At 50.7% G+C, this 14,460-nt stretch overlaps 1 protein-coding gene across 1 annotated transcript; it reads right to left on the bottom strand.

Moving 5' to 3' along the window:
* Positions 1-222: 222 nt before the first annotated feature.
* On the bottom strand, positions 223-12,787 carry SYT13 (synaptotagmin 13). Its single transcript, XM_006772251.2, has 5 exons — positions 12,560-12,787; positions 9,687-9,821; positions 7,870-8,171; positions 3,488-3,617; positions 223-1,637 (listed from the first exon to the last, which is right to left on the bottom strand). Exons 2-5 carry the CDS (start codon positions 9,796-9,798, stop codon positions 1,333-1,335), a joined length of 849 nt encoding a protein of 282 aa, XP_006772314.1. The 5' UTR covers positions 9,799-9,821; positions 12,560-12,787; the 3' UTR covers positions 223-1,332.
* Positions 12,788-14,460: the final 1,673 nt, after the last annotated feature.

The raw sequence follows: 14,460 nt of genomic DNA on the forward strand, positions 1-14,460 counted from the left end.
TTTCAAGCATGCTTTCATCTATCAATCGCAGCATTTACCCAGACAGAGCTGCCATGTCATTAGTCCTGCTTTGCAGACAGCCAACAACAGAACCCAGAAGTTCTGGTTCGAGGGTAAGTATATCCACTCCACAAGGCTCATCATTTAATTAATGATATGAACAGCTATTTGGAATAATAAGGTGGGAATCTGAAACCTAGCTGCTGGTTACTTACTGATTTTAAAGCGACAGGCCCTGAAAACTGAAGTGGGAGGCACATTTGTAAAAGTCTTTGTTTCCTATTTATCTTCCTTCTCCACCTCCACAGAGCCAGGCATAATAGACTAAATTAATATGTGTCCCAAACTGAATTCTTCCTGAAGTGGCTGGACTGCTAGAAGCAATGGGACTATCTTGGAGGGTCACTTTGGTGATGCTGGTGGATGTGACAACTAGCGCCCAATAACTAACAGTGGGATCCCACACTGTCAAGGAAGGTCCCCCCAAAATATAATATAAATTGATTCTGAGATAAAACAATAAAGCTATTCAATAAAAAGTACAAATTCAGTCCAAGAGCAGGATCTGAAAAGCACAAATGAAAAATATTAAGAATTAAAATAATTAAATTAAAAACCTAGAGGCTTCTAAATGTCACACTGATGGTTGAGACATCCAGTACTGGAACTGGCTGTGAAAACCTGTCTGGAATGTTGTAGAAGGGATTCCTCCAGGCACAGCGCTCCAACCTCTGCATCCAGACCACCAATGCATGTTAAAAGGCAGGCTCCTGGGGTCCAGCCAGGAACACTAGTTTGGAATGTCTGCTGGTGATTTCTTCACACTGAGGGTTTGAGAACTGCTGGACTACTGCTGCCTGGTTCAGGAGCATGACTTCACGCTGGCCGAGATGTCAACCCACCCTAACAATCTCCAATTCTACGAGTAGATCCAGGATACTTTTATTTTCTTCATCATTTTTGAAATGCTCACTTTTAAGAAAACACATTCTTTGTATCCATTATTCCCCAAACTCAGCTTTCTCTGCATCTGGACTAACATGCCCACCCCGCAAAACCCGCACTCGGGCTGCATTTGCTAAGTGTCTCTTCTGTGACACAGATCAGCAAAATGCATTCCCCAGGGTGACCCAAATGTCCACACACTGCCCTCTCCTGCTCATTGTTCAGACATGGGGGTGTGATGAGAGAGGAATGGGGTCCTGGTCTTTGCAAAGATGTCTGTCTTCTGAGTGTCATTATGAGGATGTGGCACAAAGAAGAGGTCACAGAGGACAGCTGGGACGGAAGGGGCAGGGCTGTGCCCGAGAAGGAAGGTGGACTGGGAAGCTGCTACAGGTGCAGCTGGTGCCACATGGCGATCTGCCGGCGCGGGTTTTTGAGCATCTCCTCCCAGTGGCTGCGCTCAGAGCCCGAGGCGTGCAGACCCAGGCTGCAGTGGCCCAGCACGCAGCTCTGCCCCTCCTCTTCCTGGCCCAGCACCTCCAGCTCCACGCTGGAGGCCTGCAGCAGGTCATCTGGCAGCTCGAACATGATCATCTCATTCCACACAGGGTTGATCTTGTGCTTGGCTCGTTTTGTCTGCTTCTTTTTCAGCTTCCGAGCTTGGTGCTTTAAGGTCACCTTGACAGAGACATCTGGGCAGGGACAGAAGGGAAAGAGAGTCAGAGAGAAGGGTCAAGAGTGAGTTTCTGGGATGTGGTGAGACCCAGGCTAATGCTCTCTCTTAGGGATGGAGAGAAAGGGTCTCTGGTTCAAGGTTTGCACTGAGACTCCCTCTTTATGCACACCCCCCCATCTCCATGGGTCAGATATTAATTCAACAATAATTCAATGCCCCCCATATGGCAGACACTGGTCTAGACGTGGGAATACAGCAAAAGTCCCTGCCTCATAGAATGTATACTCAAGTATGGAAAACAGACAATAGCATCATAGATAAGGCTGGTCATCGGGTGGCCCATGATCGGGTCATGCTAGCGATAACCAGGGAATCACCCTTTGCCATGAGCCTTTCCAAGTGCCTGTATGTCCCACATGAAGCCAGGCCCAGGACAATGGCTCAGACATCCTGAAGCTTGATTTCAAATTCAGTCCAGAAAACAAAGCCACCCCGTGTCTTCATGCCTTTGGTTCTCCAGCCAAGCATGTTTGTCTGTTATGAAGATAGTGGGTCACCTGCTGGTTGGATGAGTTCTTCTCTGTTCTTTTGTAAGTGTTACTTGAGGACTCCAACTGCACATGGAGGGTGAGGGTAGACTGCCTTGGCCCGTGGGCACTGCACCGATAGACCTGCCCCCCTAGGAAATCCGCCTCACCCCCCACCCCCAGGGAAACAGGCCACCAGACGAGCTTTCATGGACATCAAGGCTCCAGACCAAGATCAAGTTTTCATTAGTCAAGGTTCCCAACGCTAATGTGAGAATAATTGCTCCTCTGCATGTATTGCTATAATTACCACCCCCGGGTGGTTAGTTTGTTATTTCAGCAGATATTTGAGAGACAAAGTGTTTTTGCTGTAATTGTCCTGACAGGAGCTATAAAAAGGGAGCAGGGGGCAAAGAAGTGTCTGCGGGGGATGCGGGAAAGGCACTGATGTCTGACCTTTGGCTCAGGCATCTGCAGCAAGGCCCATTCTTCTGATTTCATTCACCCAAGAGCTTTTGCTCAGAGATTCTGAACGCAGTGGCAATTCTTTATTTGTATCCTGCTATAAATATCTCTCTATTATATGCTGCCATGAGCACTTGGCTCCGGGTCCAGGCACCATATGGTAACCAGCAATGTTTCCTGCTCTGACAAGAGAACCTGTTCAGCCCCCTGACTTGGGGGCTGGGCTGAGGTATCCAGAAGGAGAAACTGAGGCTTCCAGGATGTTGAAGAGATGTTTATTTGGGTATGTGGGGCACAGATGCGCTAAGCTTCAGGCTGCCTCTGCCCAGGCACCCACACACCTTCTGCCATCACCCACACCCAGTTGGTGTGGGGGTGCCAGGTTGGCAAAGGCTGAGAAAAGAGAAGAGACTGGGTGGGTGTGGGGCGCACAGGGATGGCTAGTTGAGACAGGAGAAGGGAACCTGGGATGCTGACACCTGCCTGTGAGGTGGGCCCAGCCAGGTCGTAAAAAGTCTGGGCCAAGTTTCCTCTATAACCAGATACTCCACTCCATGGCTACAGCCCGACCCTTGGCTTCCTGGACCCCGGAGTAAGACTGGTTCTTCTCCCAGTGGGTCCCCAAGGCTGGGAGTCCCTGGCAAGTATGAGCTCATACCTGGGGTCTGATGGATGGGACTGGCCAGGGGATAAATGGATACGAACTTAAAAAAGTGAGTGGGTGTCCTTTAAAAATTCATTTGAGCTTGGGGTAGAGGACACAGCTGAGCTAACTCCACAAATGTCCTCATGCCCCACCTCCCTGCTCACCTGTCCCATTGTCTTCCAGGTGTTACCTCCCTCTGCACACACCCTCCTCTCACACCTCACTCACCCTTCCCCAGCAGCTCCTTGGACTGGTTGGAGTGGAGGTTCTTGGCTTTAATCAGCACCACCAGGAGGCGGTTGGCCGCCGGGAGGTAGCTGATGGAGAGAAGGACCTCTCCAGCTCCTGCAGAAGGCTCCTGAAACACGAGAGAGAATGTCAGAGATGCCTTCAGTTAGGGGTGGCTTCTGCCCCATCAACGAATGGTAAGGCTAGGATCCTACTACTTGTATCCAACAGGCATCCCAGAAACCATTTACCCATCAGCACTGGTTTCTCCACCCTTGCAGAAGGGAGGGGGGCACAGAAGATTATATGTGCATCTGTTTCAATAAGAGTTTGTTTCATTCGCCACAAAATGTGATTTTCCAACTACCTTATATTCAAACCCAACATACAAGACAGATCAAAGGATGCCACTCAGGATGGGGCTGGGCAGAGGGTCGGGACTCCCTCTCACCCTTCACCTGCCCTTGCCCAAGTTCCTAGGGCATCTCTACAGAACGCTAGGGTCTAGGGAGCACAGTGGAGAACCACCGCATTGACCCATCCGGTGCCTGGGGCCGTGTGGAGTTGTGATTCATTACTCTGTTTGAAAAGATAATTCCTTCCAGCCCCTACAGAGCTGGAAGAGTCAATAATGTCATGTACTGAGGCTGAGCAGGGCCCTGCTTAGTCAACAGAATGGCCAACCATGTCAACAAAAGCCAGGCATACGATGTTAGGCAATGCACCAGAGACTGCCTGCAATCCCTGCGCTTGGCAGGAGGTGCGGAGGCCTGGAGAAGCATCCAAAATGTCTATCCCCATCTGCAGCCTCACAGCGTCTCCCCTGAAAGTGCTACAAGAATTTGTCGGGAATTTTAACAAATCCATTGAGGGACCAAAAATGACCAAAAGAGCCCCCGCAGGAGGCGGGTGTCTGTCACAGTCCAACGGCAGTGCTAAGAGCACAGACCAGTGGTCCCCAACCTGTTTTTGGCCATGTCCCACCTAAGCACCTCTAACATCCTGATGCCCCTCCCCCGCTGTGACATACAATTCTTATCATTAAAAGAGTGAACTCCTATTCCCGTGGAGGGAGCCTTAAAGGCTATTAACTTGGTCTAAACAAGCTTCCAAAGAACATGGCATCCATGAAAGAGAAAAAAAATAAAAGAATGAAAGGATAGTTGAAGTACTGAGTAAGAAATTGTTTAAAAAATAATAATAATATGAAGTGATATGAAAAATATCAAGTAAAGTTTCAAAATATATAATAGAGAACTGAGATGCATACACATGTCACAGTATATGTTTATATACTATATATGAGGCCCCTAGAACCATAAGAAAGGCAAAAACTTCACTGTGAATCACTCATTCTCCAATTGCCCCCCTTAAAAATCAAACTGCCCCCCTGTGGGGCGTGTGCCCCACGTTAGGAACCACTGGCATAGACTCTAGAACCAGACTCTCTGGGTTTGAGTTCCAGTCCTACGATTTACTAGCTATGACATCGGGTGAGTCACTTAACTTTTCCAAGCCTCCCTTTCATCATCTGTAAACCGGGAACAATAGTAACAACCAGTGGGGTTGTAGAAGTTAACTGGGTTCATATTTAATGGCTTAGAACATTGTCTGCCACTCAGCACTGTGGACCTGTTTGCTTTATCACCATGAGGGATTAAGGAACGCCCATCACTACTTGAGATTAAGTGGGAACAGTGTTTCTGGATGGATGAGGTCCAGTCTGGGCTTTGGGAGTGAGGCTGGTTGGAGGAGCCGGCCAGCCTTGGCCTGAGTCACACCTCTCATCCAGGAAACCTGTCTTCAACGGGACCCCAACCATTCAACTTGCCACAAGTGACTAGTCATCTGATGGAATGATTTGGGAGCTGCCAGGAACCTTGGCAATGTCATGAATCCTAGCAGCTAACGTTAATTAAACACTATGTGTCGGGTGTAATTACATTAGCCATCACACTAGGCTGTAAGCACCACAAAGCCATCCCCAGCACCCAGCACACAGCTGATACAATAAATACTTGTGAGAAAGAAGGGTGAGACATCCCATTTAATCTTGGCAACAACTCTAAAAGCAGTACTGATTCTGTTCCCATTTTAGGTATAAGATCCTGATGCGCAGAAAAAGCACATCACTACTTGAGGTCATGTAGCCAGCAAGAAGCAAAACTGAGCCTTTAGCCCTATCCGGTTTGGCTCAGTGGATAGAGCGTCAGCCTGAGGACTCAAGGGTCCCAGGTTCGATCCCGGTCAAGGGCATGTACTTTGGTTGCGGGCACATCCCCAGTAGGGAGTGTGCAGGAGGCAGCTGATGGATGTTTCTAACTCTCTATCCCTCTCCCTTCCTCTCTGTAAAAAAATCAATAAAATATATTTTTAAAGAAACAAACAAAAAAAACCTGAGCCTTTAACAGAAGTCTGGTCTGACTGCAAAGCCCAAGTCCTAACCCCATTGCTCTCCAGCCTCCTTGGCGTCTGCCCCAGACTCTCACTTCACAGTGAGGAAACTGAGGCCCAGGGCCTTGTCCAGGCACCAGGGGGATGGCAGCGGAGCTGGATGGGCACCAGCCTGCTGATTCACGGGCACTTATTGGAAGTCCATGGTTGGCCTGAGCGCTCCACTCCCTGCAGCCCAGGTGAAAGGAGCTGGACCTGTCAGCCCGCGAAGGGCTCGTCACCTTGTGTAGGTGCCAAGAGTCCCAGACAAGCCCAGCTGGCTGCACCGCAGCCAGAGGGTTTAACACCCGACCCTTGGCTCTGCTGCTTTAAGTGCCTGCTGACAAAAATACAGGCATCACGGGAGATATCGCGGGTTCGGTTCCAGACCACCACAGTGAAGTGAGTATTGCAATAAAGCGAGTCATGATCTTTCTGCAGCTGGAGGGTCTTGCCTTCAATCTGTAACAAATGCAACATCTGTGGAGTATAATAAGGCAAAGCTCAATGAACCGGGGTATGCCTGTAACCCTCTTCCTTCCTCCATCCTCTCCCTGGTTTTTCTTGCCCCCTCCCCCCATCTTTCTCTTGAGCTCTCAATGAATCATTCATGCCGCCCTTGGAGTGGGTCACTGTATGATCCCTGGTGACGCATATGCCACTTTTGGCTGAGTGTCTTCCGGTGAGAACTGGGGCACCGCTGGCACCTGTGTTAACCCATTCTGGGCTGCAGTGACTGAAGGCTTCACCCACCTGTTCACACACACCCTCCAGCTGGGACCAGGACTCTCTCCTGCCACACACACTGAGTGACCCCCCACTGCTGACTCCAGGCTGCCCTCTTGAGATTGCTCACGTGTGCGGGAAACAGGCCAGCCGGCCAAATGAGCGTGAGAGTATATTTGTGCAACAATGACAGCTACGTGTGTGGTGATTACTAGAGTGAATGAGCCATAAAGGCAGGGCTTTGTCTAACTACTGCCATGTCCCCAGCTCCTGGCAATGTTCCTGGCGCATGGTAGAAATCCAGCAAGGTATTTGTGGAATGAATGAGTGGCTTACTCTTCCGGGGGAAGGATAGAAGTGGCTCTGGTGCCTGAGACTTTGCCTGTACAGGCTGGAGCTCAGCCCCTTTGGGCTGGCACCAAAGTCTCTGGGGGGCGGGGGGCATCCCTGGAGAAAGCTGGTTTACCAGATGAATGAACCAGTGTTAGTTCTTCTTCCCAGGGCCCCCAGCTCCGACTCCTCACAAATCCCAAACCACACACTAATCAGCGAGTGTGCTTTGGAGCAGCCCAGTTCCAGCTGAGGATGGCTGTCAATGCTTATCAATTTCCTGAACCTTAGAAAAAGAAAAATAAGGCAAGGAAGAGATGATAGATGGGAGCAGGTGGGAGTGAAAGTGCACTCCCCACTCCGCCAGGGTCCACCAGGAAAGGTGCCTGCTGCTGGCGCTTACATGGCGTGTGGTGAGGGGATGGCATGAGACTTACAGCCAGAGCAACCCGGCCTCACAGCAGAGCTCGCCATGTCCCAGATGGCGACCCCGCATGGGTGACTGAACTGCTCCAAGCCTCAGTCCCGTTGTCTGGACCCGGGGAGTCACAGCACCACCTGCTGCTCATCTTTCCTGCAGTGCCAGGCACATAGTAGGAGCATAGGAATGAGAAATGAATTTAAATGAGGATAATACTGCCAGCACCAGAGCCAATATACTCATAACACGATGGCAGGGGAGGTCTTTGCGTGGCTAGAAGCAAAACTAGACACCAGGAATCCCAAATCCTGGGCTGTGGTTCTGCTCCAGCTCACTGTTTAAGACTCCAGTCTTTCTTATACACACACACACACACACACACACACACACCATGAGCATGAGCACTGGCCCAGTCCTGCCACACCATACCCCACTAACTGGTTTTATCTGTCCTGGGGAGAGATAAACCTACCTTAATTGAAGTCTTCAGCTCCCCCCACTGGGCGGCCCCCAGAGGTACGGACACCCCATCCAGGCCCAGGCGCAGCTCCCCAGCCACACTGTGGCGGGAGAAGCGGTCACAGGTCCTCAGGGTCAGCGTCAGGGTCGCTGTGGGGAGCTCCTCCTCTGCCAGGGGGAGCACCAGGCCTTCCTCCCAGGTGGTGTGCAGCTCCCGCTTCTTCAGGGCTGTCTGAGCCTCCACAGAGCCTGTCCTGTTGGCCACGCTGCCTTGGACATAGCAGTCACAGCCTCCGTCGTGGTCACTGGTCACAGCTGCAGCCAAGGACAAAGCAACACAGACAGGGGACTTCTTGAGAATCAGGGAGGGAAGAAGCATGGCCCTGCTTGGAACTGCAGAATCTGGCTTAAAGGCCAGACCTCAGGTGTGTGGAGAAAGCCCAGGCTGACCACCCTGGCTTTGTAGAATCACCTTTCAGAAAGACATAGAGAGAGAGCTCTCGCGCCTGAGGGGCCAAGGTCAGCACGTGCTGGTCTTCCTTGGAGAACAGGGACAAGACTCGGTGCTTAGAGCCCTTCCCACCCCGCGAGCCTGCAATTTGGCCGAGGTGATGATTTAGCAGTGTTGCTGCTGACACCGTGATCATTTGTTCTGTGCTTTGGATGTGTGTCACACAACCACTTGTGAAGTGAATCACTGAGTACGTTGTTTTATATTCTGAGCCTTGGTGTGTTCAATGCTTTGCAATGAGGAAATGTGCACCTGTGCTGCTTTTACGACGGGCTCCCAATGATAACATGAGACGCCGTAGCTGGTGTTCCCCAGGAAGAGAAGAACTGAGGCCACGTGTCCTGATAGAAAGAACCCCCCACTGAGCTTCAAGGGACTTGGGTGCAGTCCTGGCTCTGGCACCAATAGTTGGAGTGATCTTAGACAAGTCACCTGATGTTGCTAGACCTCAGTTTCCTAATGTGCAAAATAGGGCCACTGTGAAGACCAAATGTAATAAAGTACATAAAAATGCCAAAAATCCTTTAAAAATAAAAAAAGAGAGATACTCCCTTAAAAAAATTAATTAAATACAAAAACCCAATTTATCCAGCCCCAGCTCCCAGGAGCCATGGAGCAGCCCATTGTTACCCCTGATTCCTTAGCAAAGTTTTCTCTTTGTTTGCTGATAGTAACCTGAATTGTCAGGGTAGAGAGACCAGAGACAGCCTGACCCTCTAGGAAAGACCACCTGATGCTAGGAATACTGACCATTCAGAACCCGCTCTGAGTCCAGCACAAAGCCCTATCCAATGTCAAAGGCACCAAGGCAGAGATGGCTTGCTGTTCATCAAAACCCCATTTCTTCTTTTTGCTGGGCACCTGTTGGACCACATTTCCCATCCTCATTTGCAGTCAGTGGCCATGTGACTCATTCCAGCCAATGGGATGTGAGCAGGAGTGATGCATCCCACATGCAGGTAGTTTTTAAGAAACGGTTGTGCCCTCTCCCTATTCTCCCCCTCCTTCCACCTGCTGGATACAGATGACAAGGAGGCCCAAGAGGATTATGAAGCCACAGATGGAAGGAGCCTGGTCCCTGAGTCACTATTTGGAGGAAAGATGTCTGCCCACTAGGCACCTCCACTTTAGAGAGACAGAAAACCCCTGTGTGTCTGAGCATCGCACGCTTCAGGGTCTGCTTGCTACAGGGTGCTAATCTAGCACCAGCCCCCAGCTGTGCGTGCTCCCATCCCGCCCCCACTCCCCCCGCACCCCCCGTGCAGCTCCTCCAGGGAGACAAACCCATAGAAGACCCTGAACGTCAACTGAGAGCTTACCTTCCAGGCAAGTCACGAACAGCTCTGCCTTCTGCTGGTCATACTGCAGGCAGTAGTGGAGCTTGGGGGCTTGGTTCCAGCTGGCAGCCTTCGCTGGGTTCCAGGTCTCCATGACACAGACATCCTCCACCACACCTGTTAAGAAGGTAAAGCCGTCCCTGCCACCCACGCTGGGGTCCTCTCTTCCCGATCACACCTTTCCCATCTCTGTCATCTATGCCACCAACCCAAACCCAATTCTTCCCGGCAGGTGCAAAATCATGGTGGCAGCACCTGTGTCCCTGGGCCTTGCCTTTCAAGAGATCGTCACAGCCCAGTGGTCAGACATGAGCTGCTAATAGTTATATGACCTTGAACAAGTTGCTTGATTTCTTTGAACCTCAGTTTCCTCATCTTTCCAAGAGAATGATAATAATTCCTTCTTCTTAGAGCTACTGTGAGTATTAAATAAAGTGGGGAAAGTACTTAGCCCAAGGCCTGACCCATGGTGAGCTTTCAGTAAGAAAAACTATCATAGCCTGTGTGGTTCTGGTCACCCTGTTTCAGGCGAACCATCCCCACCCCATCAATGGCTCCACCTCTCCCACAGGGTGCAGGCTCTGCTCCCCAGTAATTCATGGCCGGACATAAACATCAAAGAACGAGTCAGGAGGAGGTGCTGGGGCAAAGTCAGAGATAGTGGAGTTGATTTTTGTGCATGTTCAAAAGCACTTGCTGAATGAATGAATGACCTTATCTTTAATTCAGAAGTTCCTAAAACCAGAACTACTTCTCGCTCTGCCCCTCACTTGAATAGGAGCCAAACATCTGGAAGACTCTCGTTATTCAAACATAATACAGGAAGGAAAGGATCTAGCAGCTGCCGCAAACTCTACTTTAAGCAAACTGGAATTTTAAAATTATTTTCAGAACTAATTTAGAGGGCATAAACATAAAGGAGTATTTAATTTCTAAAATGGTTCATTATCGGGTTCCTGCAAGTAGTGAAAAATGTCCTTGGTGCATCTAAACAAGAAACAGATTGGCTGGGATGTGAGCAATGGGTAAAGTGAGATACACATGCACACAGGACCCGCCGGCTTCCAAGGGCACTGCAAGGATAACCACAGCAAGGTCAGGGTCAGAGGGGGCTTGTTGGGCACCCAGAGCTCTCAACCCTCAGACCACCTCAGCCTTCAAAATAAAAACCAACCAAAGCCAGCACCACTTGGAGAAGCATGGGGTGGATTCAGCTTCAGAAACTGGGACTTTGAGCTGTACACCTGAACCAATACAAAATAAAACTGAAAAAGAAATGGGGACTTTGAGCTCTACAAGGAGCTGATGAGGACTGTGGCCTATGGGAGTAGCTACCTCCAGCCCATCAGGGGCACAGTGTCTGAGGGATCTGGCATCCGCCTCCCCTCTGGCCCACGCTTGCTGAACCAAGCAACTCTTGATAGATTTCTGTGGAATCAGAACTTGGTTCTTGCCTTATGGGATGTGGAAATGAATGAGGAAACATGCAAAGGAGGAGACAAACTAATGTGTTTTGAATTCTTCAAAGTTCCAGACTCTAATTTGCTCACCTGCTCTCCTTGGTGGAGTGTCCAATCCTGGCTTTATCAGAGCTTTCAGAAATCGGGGGCTCCCAAGAAAAGGGAGCCCATCGTGATTATGATTATAATTAGCACCCCAAGGGTCCCCAGGCAAATGGTTTTCCGCCCAACCTTAAGCTCTCAGGTCTTTTTAAAAATATATATATTTTATTGATTTTTTTACAGAGAGGAAGGGAGAGGGATAGAGAGTTAGAAACATCCATGAGAGAGAAACGTTGATCAGCTGCCTCCTGCACACTCCCCACTGGGGATGTGCCCACAACCAAGATACATGCCCTTAACCAGAATCAAACCTGGGACCCTTGAATCCGCAGTCCGACGCTCTATCCACTGAGCCAAACTGGTTAGGGCAAGCTCTCAGGTCTTCGTGGGTGTATTTAAGATGTGGGCTGGCAAAAGCCAACCGGGATTCATTCGCACCATAGGCACTCCAGGCATTTGTTCTCCAGGAAATGCCAGGCTGATCACTGTGGTTCTGAGCCAGGTTAGAGGGGCGCTGGAGCCAGGCCAGGACATGTGTTAGGAGGGGGGTCATGACAAAGCTGGTTATGCTGCTTCTGCTTCTACTGTCTCCACCTCCAACCACACAAACAAAGCCCCAAGCCACACAATCCCTTCTCTCAGCTGTAGTTGTCACCTCCTTATAAAGGCCTGCGTGCTCCTTTGGGTTATCTGTGTGCTGCTTCACATCCCTGCCCCAGTGCCCAACACCGCACTGTCACCAAAAGGGGTGTTGCATTCTTCATGTTGATGTTGATGAGTAGAATAGAAACAATAGCAACAACAATATATTTGTATGACCTCCTAGTGCCAGGCCCTGAGCTAAGCACTCTATATGCATTGTTTTATTTATACTTTACAACTTTACCGAGTGGGCAATAGTATGAACCCACTTTAGAGATGAGGAAACTGAGGCCCAGAGAATTTAGCAACGTCACCAAGGCCACTGAAGTATATAAAAGGACAGGGAATTTGACCCATGACTCTGAACCCATGGCTTTAACCACGACTCTTTAACCCCTCTCTCAATAATTGTATATATGACTTGAAAGGCAATTTCCATTTCCCAGTGCAAAGCTAGGGGCTTTGGGGAGAAGCAATGTGGCAATGTGTCAGCAGGAGTAAAGGACTGTGATCCTGAGGCCCTGTGCCACCTGCTTGCCCAGGGTCAAATGTCACAGACACTGCCGTTGCCACACCTAGCATCTACGCAGACACTGATAGACCCCCTGAGTGAGTGTCGCTCCCGGAGCAGTGAGTGCAGCAGACCCCTACCATTCTGAGGAAGGATGAACAGCTCCTCCGTGACCTGCCTCTTGAGGCGGCTGTCATTCGGGGCCTGGGGGCTGGCAGATGCAGCAGGCTCCTCTGTGGTCCTCAGCGTGTAGTCTGCGTAGTTGATAACCTCCGGGGCCGTCACAGATGGCCTGGGGCCGTAAATGTCTGGGAACTTGAGGAGGGCTCGGGGCTGCACGGGCTCCGTGGACTTTTTAATGTTGAACTGCAAACAAACCACCTGGTTAGTCTTCCAGAAGACCTCCTGCCTGATTCCCACCCACAGAAGAGGGTAGGGATGTCCTGGCCTTTCGTGGGAGGCAGAGCGAGGGCTGGGGTTCCCTTCTGCTCTGAGGGGTGTGACCTGGGAAGCAAAACATCATCAGTCAAGCCAGGGCCCACTGATGTGTCAGCCCTGTTCATCCATCCCCCCTCCATCCATCCTAGGGCTGGGTCCCCAGGTGTTAGCTGGGTCTGTCGTGGGTAGTCCTCCCTCTGCTGCTCTCTGCGCCACTTACTTCTTTGATTTCTTTCTCTGTTTAAGCTGGCTTGAATTGGTTTTTTTGTGACTTGCAGCCAAGAGCACCCTAAACTGATGCACTGCATTTTTAATAAGCATCATAGGAGGTCACGACCCTGGGGTAGGGAACTTCTGCCTAGAGTCAGATACCACCCCCTCCCAACCCCAAACCTCTCTGCATCCGGCCAAAGGCACCCTCATTCGCTGTCTGTCCTGGCCCTGCCTTGGTAAGGCCCTGTGGGTAATGACGGCCCTTGGCGGAGGGTGATCTATATATCCCCGGACTGGCTGAGAGCAGTCCGATGATGAGCGCATGAGCCTCTTCAAGCAGCGAGAGCAGTGGCTGGTTACTGATCTTGTTCTCTTGTACAGTTCTGTGTATTGCATTTCAAAACCCTGGTTCTACCACCTCGTTCAAATGCATCTATGTTTCCACTTAAATAGCTTAAACTTCAGTGCCCAAGAAGCAGAAAAGAGGTTTGGGAGTTGAGAGAGGGAGCGTGGCAAAGGATTATAGATGGAGAGGAAGGAGGCAGGCAGGGGAACAGACCCCCATGGGAGGACCTGTGCCTCACACAGCGACCCAGCGAGGCAGGATTTGGAAGGGGGGATTCTCTCTCTAAATGACCCATGAGCCCAGGGGAGATGGCCTGGGAACAGATGCAGGATGGGTCAGGGAAGGTTTCCAGGCATTCAACACTGAGTGAAGGTCCCGCTGTGCTGGGCACTGCAGGCACAGAGCTGGCAGAAGACCCTCGGATGGGGCGCCAGACCCTCCAGTGTGTCTCCTTGGATTTGCCCTGTCTATATGTCTCTGGGCCTTGGGCCACCTTCTTCTCCCCAACATAGCCAGCTCTGCATGGACCTGAGCAGCTTCAAGAGAGCACAGCCTCAGTCACACCCATGCCCTGCCCTGGGGCTTCTCAGTGGCTGCTGAGGTGTGAGGCATGCAGGGACATGCTGTGTCTGCCCCAGGGTCACCCAGATGTGTTAAGAGTTAAAACTCCACGGAGGGCAGGGGGGACTTGACCACTTCAAGCTGGAAGCCAAACGTGGAACTCTTCTCCCCTTCCTCCTCACGACCCCTCCCAAGAGCGGCTTCAGTGGCCTTTGGAAGATGACACCTCCCTGATCCAGCAGTTGCCCTTCACACCAACTGGTGGCTGGCTCAGTAAGGCCCTGGGCCCTCCTCCACTCCCTCCGGCATCCCTGGATAGAGGCCTCTGGCAGGCTCAGCTTTCCTGTAATCCAGGCTAAGTAAGACTAATGGCACGGGGTGGGGGAGGGCAAACCTTCATTTACTGAACAAATATTTATTGAGCCCCAGTACAGGCCAGATCCTGTGCTAAATGTTAGGGAAACAGAAGTGACAAGACAGATC

Source organism: Myotis davidii, unplaced genomic scaffold (assembly GCF_000327345.1).
Source record: "Myotis davidii unplaced genomic scaffold, ASM32734v1 scaffold265, whole genome shotgun sequence".
NCBI lineage: Eukaryota > Metazoa > Chordata > Mammalia > Chiroptera > Vespertilionidae > Myotis > Myotis davidii.